General features: G+C 34.7%; 1 protein-coding gene across 1 annotated transcript in view; it reads left to right on the top strand.

The window, feature by feature from the left end:
- The first annotated feature begins 244 nt into the window (after window positions 1-244).
- The window catches only part of sfxn5a (sideroflexin 5a), a 49,785-nt gene continuing 37,711 nt past the window's right edge, over window positions 245-12,318 (top strand). The window contains exons 1-2 of the mRNA XM_030125867.1: window positions 245-337; window positions 6,456-6,524. Of these exons, the coding sequence (XP_029981727.1) occupies window positions 290-337; window positions 6,456-6,524 (117 nt within the window). The 5' untranslated portion in view covers window positions 245-289. The remainder of the gene's footprint in view (window positions 338-6,455; window positions 6,525-12,318) is intronic.

The following is a 12,318-nucleotide window of genomic DNA, read 5'->3' as shown; positions in this document are numbered from 1 at the left end:
CTAAAAATTCCAACAACCATCATTGTAACTCAGCGCTTCACGTTTTCATTTGTTACAACACAAACCGATGCTGCATTGGCACTTTCCCCCAGTTAACTTCCCCTCCTTGAGCATAAAAACAAAGCGTGGCCTTCTGGGTAATGTAGTCACGTACACAGCCAGTCAAAACGGCCGGAGTGGTGTTCAAAACTACATTACCCAGAATTCAGCTATGGCGGTGAACAGCTGAGCGTCCAGGCTCGTCAAGTGGAAGTTACACTCTGACAACAGACTGTGAGGAGCTGCAAGCATGTGTGAATATCCTACCTTCCAGTTCGGGAAGCCCCGGTTCGACCAGGTACCCGGACTTTTACACTTACAGACTTCACGCGCACGGGGACAAACCGGAAGCAGCTGTGGAGGTTTGGACTCTGGCCTGAATCTCATGAGTCAGGAGGTGTCAGCTGGAATTAGGCTATAAAGTAGACAAGAACCCACAAAATGCACCTCAGCCTGTGGGTACAAGTAGCGTTAGGTAAAAGTTAAAATAAGGAATGTTTTTTTTTTTTTTTTTTTTTGAGGAAAATAACACTTTTTTCCATGTTAAAATGTTATGCTCCGCTGTAAATAAACAGCTGTTCTACATTCAAACAGCCTTTTTGCACTATTTAATTTTTTTTTCTCAACTTTATTGAAAATATTCATTAGGGTTTTCCAACAATCATGGTAAAAAAAAAAAAAAAAAAAAAAGTTTTAGATAACCTCAATTAGAACCCTGCATTAGGTTTTGGTATTCAACAAATTATTTAGGAAAAAATTTGGAAGAAAAAGGAGATGTTTTAGAGGTTGCACAAGTTGCTGGAAGTTTCTTGGAATTTGACTAATTTTGCATTTTCAGCATAGCCGAGCTGACCTGCTCAGAGAAGCAGCACTACTATCAAAACCAAGGTTTGAGTGCTTCATCTGGCAATATATGTATTAAGTAAGGCTGCTGACATCTGTGGTACTGGAGTGAAGAATTGTTTGGTCTGGCATTCTTGGACTCCAGTGTGACACAACAGCAGAAGCAGCTGATGGTTCACAACATTATGGAAAATGAAGGTTCAGAGGTTCCACTAAAGCGTTGGGATGCCTTTAATCAAGCAGATTATGAAGGGAAGCAGATCAGTGATTTTGTCACCACCAGCATGATGCGCTTCTGTGAAACTTTGGATCTGCCACAAACATTCTTAAGAATTCCTCCAGAAGACTGGGCTGATGATCAACTTCAACTTTATTTATCCTTAGGAAAGGAAATTCGGTGTGCAGCAGGGGTCATAAACACATACACAGAAACAGCACCCCCAGATGCCACCCCAATAAAATTACACAATACAGGACAACACACAATGGAGCCACTCCCCTTCCCAACACCAGTAAAAAAAAAAAAAAAAAAAAAAAAAAAAAGGTCCAATAGGGCAGTACACAAGTTGATTGCCATAATGGCCATGAGCCTTAAAAAAGAAAAATCACATAAAAAGATTTTAAAAATTGACACAAAGGAAAAAAAAAATCCAGATATCAGCTACATGAATTCAGATTCCTAATAGCCACAGGAATAAAGGAGTCCCTAGCCCGTCCGGTTCTCGAGTGAGGAAGCCTAAAACGGCAACCAGTGGGGAGCAAATTAAACTCCCCAAAAAGTGGGTGATCAGGGCAGTTTAAAATTTGTTTGGCCTTCCCGCTGATCCGTTTATCATATATGTCCTGCAGCTGGGTTAGCTGTACCCCAGCCACCTTTGATGCTACATTCATCAGCCTAATTAGCTTCCTCTTGCTGGTCATTGAAAGACCACCATACCACACCACAATGCAAAATGTTGACAGACAGATTGAATAAAACACTGGTAAAACAAAGTCATCAGAGTCTTGCACGCAAAAGATTTCATCTTTCTTAAAAAGAAAAGTCTCTGTTGGGCCTTTTTACACACTGCCTCTATATTATTCTCAAATGATGATGAAGACTTTCAGAAGACTGCTAAAATTGTGTATTCCATAAAAGTTGTCAGTGATGTTGCTGAAAGAGGGGTGAAGCTTATTCAAGACTTCAGCTGTAGCCGAACAAAAAATGAAGATCACAAACAGTACCTGCTCCAAGTTGTCAAAGAACACAGGAACATTTTTTGTAATTTCAGTAAAGCAACAGTGGTTGCTGTACTTTCTAAGTAATATTTTTATGTGAGTTGCAGTTTGATTTTGAGAATAAAATTACAGATTATTCTAATATGCCTTATTCATTTGACTAGTTAGGTTATAGTATATAGAGCAATCTTCACGTGTCTTGTGCAACCTCTAAGTAACAATTAATTTGCATAAAATTTGGACCGAAGAAATTTGGCCAGATATGGAACCAAATGCTGGGTTCTAATCCAGAGAATCTTTAAAAAAACATTTTTGGACCACCCTAATATTCATGTATACAAAACATATATATTTTGAACAAATGTCAAGATGTCAAAAAGAAAAAGCATTTGAACAAATAAATTTAAGAAAAAAAAATGCATAGATTTAAAGGCAAAAGGCAGAATAGACAAATAATTGTATATTTTATATATATATATATATATATATATATATATATATATATATATATATCTTAACACAAATAAATAAATAAATAAATGCATCAGAGAGTTCAGTCTGTTTTGAAGAATTCTTTATAAATTGTCAAGGTGCTAGTGCTTTTTTTGTTAAAGATAAATTCTAAAGATTTTTTTTTTTTGCACAATTTAACCAATAAAAGTTACTCATAAGGATGACGTAGCATACAATGAGAACGTTAGTTGGTTATAAGAAGATATAATTCATTAAAACTGCTAATATACTTAAAATACAAAACTTCAAATCACTACTCAAAACTCAACGGTTCAAACTTGCATTTTCTTGAGCCTCTTTTTTTTTTCTCTCTGTTTTTTTGTTCGTTTGTGAAGCAGCTTTGAGTGTCCAAAAAGTGCTATATAAGATAAAAGTGTGATGTATTATAATGTATTCTTAAAATATTCCTCTACAAGTTAAAAATCAATAAAAAGTCAAAGTTGCACCAGTGTATTCTGTATGTGTATGTAGTATTGATATTCTAAACTCCCACCAGCAGGGGGAGTCTAGTACCAGAACTCACTTAGGACCAAATCTACTAACAAATCAACACTGTATCACTCACTGAATAAAATATTAAGCTCATTGATTCCACACATCTATATTTTGGGAGCATAAACTTTTCTTCTTCAAACTAAAACTCACAGATGCTTACTTTGACAGTCGCTCACAATAAAACTTTTATAATCTTCACATGCTGCATTAGCTGATAGTTTACATTATCCTCCTGAGACCTATTAAGTAAACAATTTTGCCATTTTGCGTTAAATAATTGCCTTAATTGGAAACAGTGTGATGGAACAGTTTTTTCAGATACAGTTTTTATTTTAATTATTTTTTTTAATATAATGTCCTTTTCAGTGGACTTTTTTTAAGTAATGCTGTGAAACTCTTGTCCACTACAGAGGACAAAAATGCACTGCTGGTTCTCAGGAGGATACAGAGGTGTGTATCGGCAAAAATCTGGTGATTCAATATAAATCACAATACTAGGATAACCATACAATATATCACGACATATCATGATACTGTTAACAAGGCAATTTTTGTTTTGTTTTGTTTTTTTTGTTTCTTTTTTAAAAATATTAAATTTCCTGGAAGATTTGAATTGCACCAGAAATATGCACAAATACTAAATACATTTTTATTTGGTCAGAGCAGGATCTAATGCTATATGACTAAATTTTCCTCTGTAAAAACTTAAACTATGTTTTACAGACATTATAGTTTAAGATTGTGCTCAAATGTTCATATTCTATTAGTTCATAACTAACATATCGACATTATTTTTGTGCAATCCCAAACAAAGGAACTAATATCTGCCTCTCTGACAGTAAAAAGTGCTTTTAGGATGCTTCAAATAACCATTATTTGACAAAACAGCGTTAAACAATAGCCTAATAAATAAAATATAAACAGAAAAGAAAATGAAAAAGCAAAAATGAACCTCCGCCATTACGGTTGTGTATTGGCAAGAATCTGGCGACACAATACAAATCATAATATTAGGTTAGGATCACGATACGATATATCTTGATATATCACGATATTGCTAAAAAGGCTTTTTTTTTTATTGGTTTTGTTTCGTTTTTAAAAGATCATTTCCTGGAAGAATGGAATTACACCAGAAATATGCACAAATACTAAACACATTTTTATTTGATCACAACAGGATGCTATATCACAAAACTTTCCTGTGTAAAAACTTAAATTATGTTTTACAGACATTACAGTTTAATATCCTGCTTAAATGTTCGTATTCTATTAGTTCATAGCTAACATCAGAACATTATTTTTGTGCAAACCCAACAAAGGAACTAACATGATTTAATAAGAGTGTTAAATAAAAATAAATAAAATATTAACAAAAAAGAGAAACAGAAAAACTAAAATGAACCTCCACAATATCTACATTTGAATAAATACCTAAAAATATCAATACAGTACTTTTTAATATCGATACAGTATTGTGAAATGAAATATCGCAATATATTGCAGAACCAATATTTTCTTACACCCCTATCCGCCATATCTGCATTTGAATAAATACCTAAAAATATCAATACAGTACTTTCTAATATTGATTCAGTATCGTTAAATGAAATATCACGATATATTGCAGAACCAATATTTTCTTACACCCCTAGGAGGATATTGCTCTGTTAGCTCTGTTGCTCTGTCTTTGGACAGAAAACAGCCATGGTAAAACCACAAATCACCTCCGTTTTTTGGATGGTTTGTGTTGTCAATAGCTGCACTAAACATCTGTTTGGAATCCAACAAACAAGGTCGGAACTGTCACAGTTCAGACTGAACTGTGGATCAACAAATGGCAACTTAGCAAAGATGGTAACATCCCAGAATAACTTCATAGTCCTTCGTTCATAAGCCTCAAAATCGAACTCACCTGTTTAGAAGAAACGCTTCCATTTCAGCATCAGACTCCATTCTATTCATTTGGAGTTGTGTTCAGTGGAAATGACTCAATGCATCTGTTTTTATTACTTCTTTTTTATTTATTTATTTATTTATTTATATTTAACCTTTATTTACCCAGGCAAGCAATTAAGAACTGATTCTTATTTACAAATGCAGCCTGATCCAAGAGCAATGGCTTCTTGAGGGGTAGGGGGTGGGGGCTGAAGGTAAAAACAAGGTTAAATAATTACAGAAACAAATAATTAATAGAAAAAGTACATTACAACAATAACAGTGAGACATATTTTCCTTGGCTCAAAACATTGGTTCTTAACGGTTCTCATCCCATGTGGTCAAAGTGTCATATAGTGAATTTCTTGACTCATTAAAATATGCGAACATCATATGTGTAAATAATGCCATAATTAAAACAGGAGAGGAAAATTATTTGTCTCTCTATTGACTACTATACAAATTTTGTGACAAACCTAAATCCTGCAGAAATCCATGTTGTCCTAAGTGTCTGTAAAGTTTTTTTTCAGCATTGAAGGGTTGATGTAATGCAGACTGGACTGAATATGAAAACTATGACTGTTAGAGAATGGAAATATTTATTGTTTAATCTTCTTGACACTTCTATGTATGGTCTATGATGGGGATTATACTATTCACTCTTTGGTTTTATGTGTGAAAAAGCATCTCTGCAGCTTTTAGTCAGATCTTTTCAGCTGGTATAACCACCATTACTTTGTCAGCTGTGCATGTTCAATAAGTATCTGAATTAAACTGATTAAAAAAATTAAAATTAAAATATAAAAAAAGGCCTTAAAAAAACACACTTCACTTTTTTTTTTTTTTTTATCAACCATCCATATGTTCAGGAAGTCACAAGGCACATCAGTGAGTCAGTTACCAGATTTTTGTCCAAATTAACAGTTAGTGTAATTAAAGTTCAGGGAGGGAGGGATGGGTGGCCTCATGGCGGTGTGGAGCGTCGTCGTATTTCTTAAATTATTCCTTATGCTCGGCTATGGATGAGCGATAGAAGGGTATTTCTGGCACAGTCATTATAGAAATTAATTGCAAATGGTGTGAGTAGATTTTGGTTCTAAAAGACGCAGATAGGAAACAGTTTGCCGGAGATATTAATGAGGAAGATCCACCTGGTGAGTGTTGAAACAGCTGCCACGCTGAAATGTCACTGTTTGTAGCGCGACAGCTGGAATCTGTCCGACTTCACTGCTTAAAAAGTCAATTCAGCTGTCTTTATTTAGAAAAATCCATCTGTGTGACGATGTAAAGTAAGATTTTCTGAAGTTTTTAGCTTTTTTATGGCCTCAAATGTGTACCATATTCATTTTATAAAGCAGATGTGATCAGTTGGACATTCAGAATACTGTTTTCTTTTTTCTTTTTTTTTCCAGGACACGTTTTTTGGGCGTTTCAGACATTTCTTGGATGTGATCGACCCCAGAACCCTTTTCGTGAGTGAGGTACGTAGGTGAACTGGACACTAAATGTTATTATTTGATGAGACGGAATTGAAGAAACTCACCTTTTATAAATAGTCAGGTAGTTACACTCTATACCAGGGGTCTCAAACATGCGGCCCGGGGGCCAAATGTGGCCCGCTAAAGGTTCCAATCCGGCCTGTAGGATGAATTGAATTGCAAAAATTCCACAGTCAAGGGTGTCGAACTCATTTTAGTTCAGTTTCCACATACACACCAATCAAGTAAAATAATAGCATAATAACCTACAAAAAATAATGACTCCATATTTCCTTCTCGGTTTGATGTAAAAAAAAAAAAAAAAAAAATTACATCATGCCTGTAAATAATGACAACTTCAAATTTTTGTCTTTGTTTTAGTGCAAAAAATAACATTAAATTGTGGAAATATTTACATTTACAAACTATCCTGTAATAATAAAATGTGAATAACCTGAACAAATATGAACAACCTGAAATATCTAAAGCACAGGTGTCAAACATGTGGCCCGGGGGCCAAAACCAGCCCGCCAAAGGGTCCAATCTGGCCCCTAGGATGAATTTGTGAAATGCAGAAATTACACTAAAGATATTAATAATCAAGGATATTGAAATCATTTTTGGTCAATTCAATCTAAAGTGGATCAGACTAGTAAAATATTATCATAATAACATACATATATATATATATATATGTATGTGTATATATATATATATATATATATATATATATATATATATATATATATATATATATAAAATGAAAACTGCAAATTTTCCCCTTTTAGTATAAAAAAAATAAAATTAGAAAAAAAAGAGTTACACTTACAGACTATCCTTTAACAAAAAATATGAATATCCTGAACAAATATGAACAATCTGAAAATTCTTAAGAGAAGTATGTGGAATTTTAACAATATTCTGCCTGTTACTAAATCTTTAAGTTGTGATGCATATGTATAAATGATCAACTGGGGCGTAAAATTGTTAACATTACACTTTTTTTCTTAAGAATTTTCAGGTTGTTCATATTTGTTCATGTTTTGTTCAAGTACGGTTGGTAGGTGTAAACATTTTCATCATGGAATTTTACATTTTTCACTCAAAAACATAGAGAAAACTTTGGAGTTCACATAATTTATCAGTTCTTATCCTATTATTTATATCATTTTACTGGTCTGGCCCACTTTAGATCATATTAGGCTATATGTGGCCCCTGAACTGAAATGAGTTTGACACCCCTGATCTAAAGAAAATTAAGCACAATTTTAACAGTATTCTGTCTTTTACTAAGTGTTTCGTGCCTTTGTAGATCTGATCCATATGCACAAGTAGAAATGATAAGTTGAGGCAGAATATTGTTAAAATTGCACTCATTTTCTTAAGAAATGTAAGTTTTTTCAGGTTATTCACATCTTTTTTATTTAGATAGTTTATAAAATTAAGTTCTTTCATAATTTAATGTTTTTTTTTTTTTCACTAAAACAAAGACAAATATTGTTACCGTTTTTGTTGCCGCTGCGACCATTATGTGGCTGTGTGGAGCTCCACTTCCCACAATGCACGTCGTGACAATTTTCCTAAAATGCCCGAGTGACCGACCGGCTCTGTTTGTATACAAATGGATTGCTTATGGTGGAGTACACTTCGAAACTGTTCACCGTGAGGGAAGAGTTTTCAGGTGTGTGATCATGGAAAGACTTACGGATTCATGATACTTAGGCAATGACTCGGGTTTTACAGATTTGATGAAAAATTGGTGACAAAAGTCAGCTTTACGAGAGTAAATGGTTAGTTGTGGTAGAAAATTATTTTCAGTCAGCATGAAAAATATTTTAGAACATTTAGAAATATTTTAGAGTAGAACATTTAAAATCATAATCATGGATAAAAAAAACAAAATCAATGTAGAGCACAGGTGTCAAACATGCGCCCCGGGGGCCAAATCCAGCCGACCAAAGGGTCCAGTCCGGCCCTTGGGATGAATTTGTGAAATGCAAAAATTACACTGAAGATATTAACAATTCTTTTAGTTCAGGTTCCACGAACAGTCCAATTCAATCTCCACTGGGCAGGACCAGTAAAATACTATCATAATAACATAGAAATAATGACAACTCCAAATTTTTCTCTTTGTAAATGTAAATATTTTTATGTATTTACACTAAAACAAAGTGTAATTTCACAAAAAATGTGAATAACCTGAACAAATATGAACAACCTGAAACGTCTTAAGAGAAGTAAGTACAGTTTTAACAGTATTCTGCCTGTTATTAAATGTTTTGTGTATCTGCAGATCCACTGTGATCTGTAAGTTATAACGTACATGTGTAAATGATAAACTGAGGCAGAAAATTGTTAAAATGACACTTATTTTTTCAGTTTGTTCATGTTATTCACATCTTTTGAAAGGATAGTTTGTAGATGTGAACCTTTTCATAATGTAAAATTACTTTTTTCGCTCTAAAACACAGAAAAAAGTTTGGAGTTATATATTATTATGTTATTATTTGACTGGTTTGGTCCACTTCAGGTCAAATTTAGCTGAATGTGGCCCCTGAATTAAAATGAGTTTGACACCCCTGATGTGGAGAGATATTAAGTAAAAGACATCTCTGAGGAATTTTGGAAGCAAAGATAACAATTTAAAGAAAACTAACCAATGCAATGATATTTATCACAATATAAAACTGTATTCTGACATTTGTCCTTATTGTTTTATATCCCAGACCCCTGTGAGAAAAGAAACACCTGAATTCAACATGTCCCAATACCTTTGTCCATATAGTGTGTGTGTGTGTGTGTGTGTGTGTGTGTGTGTGTGTATACATATATATATATAAAATTCCCATTAAGAAAAATAATGAGTTTGTGAAATTTAAGAAGTAATGTCTGTTCGTTTTTATTTATTTTATTGAGTTTGACACAGGTTAAATCTATAACCACAATTCCAAAGAAGCTTCACACAGACTAAAATGTGAATGAAAACATATAGTGTATTTGTTGGTATCACCTCGATCCTAAACCTGTGCTATGAATGTCGTGTCCTGTGGCGTTTCAAGTCCTTCACATGTAACTGACCTGGTTTAACATGATGAATTTATCTGTGACTGAGGATAAACCGTCGACCTTCAGGTTCTAAATGCTCCACCGCCTGTTTAATACCCAGTAATACCTCGTCAGGTGTCGTGTGTTGCGTTGTGGTACTTCTGCCGGTGTAGGCGTGTCGTCGGTGTTCGGGTGCGCTGGGTAATGAAGCTGTTAGCGGGCTCTTTGGTGACAGTAATAGCAGCAGAGGCTCATGGGATGTGATGAGGTGTGGGGCAGCTGGAGGGGGTGGAGAGCACCTTCCACCCTGCTGGGCCTGGCGTCGCCCTGACATGCCCTTAACAACGGTGCTAGAACACAACCTGGCACAATGTATGACACACATGTCACATGCAAATGCGCGCACACACACACCGTGGAAGCTCATTAGGACAAATTGGGCCACATGACCTCATATTTTGCTCAGTATTAGACAGTGATCGTACCACAGAACACTGCTCATTACCTTTTAGGAAACTCATTTGTCAACTGAAAATCAGCATGGAACTTTTAGTGAAACACAATTATCATGTGGCTGACACAGAAGGAGGAAAAAAACAGCTTTTAGTTCATGTAGAACCACGGGGAAAACCCGCTCGAAATGAACCTTTAACCTTTAATTTGAGGCTATAATATACGGCATTACTGTGCTAAAATATCTATTATCTATACATCAGTGGTAGGCCATTGTGATACAGGGACTATGATCCTATTTTTTTTTTTTTTTTTTTTGATGTTCTACTTTTATGAGGAGTTTCATATCTTCAGATGTTGTGGGGGGGTTTTTGTCAGTTCTTTTTTTTTAATTTTTTTATAAGTGTTTATGTTTTTTTTTTCTTTTTTAAACACACACATAAAACAAAACAAAAAACACAGGCTGGGAGTGGTCAGAAAACAAATAAATAAAATTATATATATGCATATACACACATGAGTGCACACACATACACGTATGCGCATACACATACCTTCTAGGCTATACATATGAAAGGTACAGGACAGTATACAATACAATGGAAGATGGGTAGAAAGAAAGAAAATCATTTTTATACAAATGCTCTTGTCATTATAGCAGATATATTCACATTAATAAAGTCAAGGAATGGTTTCCATATTCCTTCAAAGGCATTGGTCTTGTGGTGCATGAGACAGGTCAGAAAGTCCAGGGGTATTAATTCCATTAGTATCCTATGCCCCCCCGCAACTGAGGAGGTTTTATCTGAAATCCAGTGCCGTAGAATATTTTTCCTAGCACAAAAAGCCATAACATTATACATTTTTTTGTGATCTACGTCAGGTACACGGACACTAGGGAGGCCTAGAAGCAGAGAAACCGGGTCAAGTTCAAGCTCCATTTTGAGAACTTTTTGAATTTCAAATAATGCGTCATTCCAATATTTTTGTATTTTAACACAGGACCAGACACAGTGAGTAAGATCACCAATTTATGTCCTACATTTAAGACAAACTGGAGACACATCCTTTCTATATTTGTGAAGACGGCTTGAAGCAACATGTGCTCTATGCAGTATCTTGAGCTGCAGTGCTCTTGTTTGGTTACAAACTGGAATTTTCCTTGCATTATCCCACGTCTTCTCTTTATCAGTTCTTTATCCAGGAAAAATAAAGTTCTGAACACAGTGCACTGCTGTAAACAGACCAGGAACTGAAACAGTATTACACTAAAAGACCCTTAATACAGGATCTACTGCAGGTAAAATACCAACAACAGAGAATCAAATTAATTTGACTGAGTCAAATAAATTAAATTACCCCTTGTCTGAGCCCTAACTGATGCTTTAATAAAGACAGAAATTATAGTAAGTGATGAAACCGGCTCTGATGTTACAGGTTGTTTGGACCTGGACATAAGTTTTATGGCGCCATGACATCACACTTTAAGTATTATCATCAGTGATGTCACAAACGTACCTATTTTTTAATAAAAATGGGAAGGTCTGAAGTTCCTATTTAAGTCAGTTTAAAGCAGTGTTTTTCAACCTTGGGGTCAGGACTCCATGAGGGGTCGCCTGGAATTCAAATGGAGTCGCCTGAAATTTCTCGTAATTGATAAAAATAAAAAATAAACTTACTAATAAAAAATATATGGTGAGTTGACAGAGACAATCCCACTACAATACAGACATGACAAACTGTGAAGCTGAAACTGAAGCACTGTGGTACTGTTTATCTGTCAAATGTTTGTGGTCAGTTTCAGATGCTGCAGCTCTTTCATAATTCATAGTTTGAGTATTGTTTGTTCAGTATTAATTGTCAGCCTTGTAAATCCAAGCTGGACTGACTGTACATATCCTGACCAAGGAAAATCAAATTCTCACTTTGTGCAGTAATCTACACCTGGCTTTTCTGCCTCCGTCCAAATTAATAATCATTATATAGACTAAATGTCATGTAAAATTAACATTTATTTGCAACATAGTATAGCAAACTATTACATAATCAAAACCAAATTAATTTTAGCAAAACAAAAAAAAGTCTGTTTTGAATGTCTGGGGTCGCCAGAAATTTGGGATGTTAAAATGGGGTCACGAGCCAAAAAAGGTTGGGAACCACTGGTTTAAAGTCAGTGCTTCTATTTTAAACTAGGTCGATATTCATCTCCGATGTTTTCAGCTGCTGCACTCATTTGTGTCATATTTGGGTAAGACAAAACCTAACGACAATTGTGTGGAATGAATCTTAAGATATT

This window comes from Sphaeramia orbicularis, chromosome 22 (assembly GCF_902148855.1).
Source record: "Sphaeramia orbicularis chromosome 22, fSphaOr1.1, whole genome shotgun sequence".
In the NCBI taxonomy this organism is placed as follows: domain Eukaryota; kingdom Metazoa; phylum Chordata; class Actinopteri; order Kurtiformes; family Apogonidae; genus Sphaeramia; species Sphaeramia orbicularis.
Note: the sequence above shows the minus strand (reverse complement) of the source record. Positions and strands in the feature narration are given on the sequence as shown.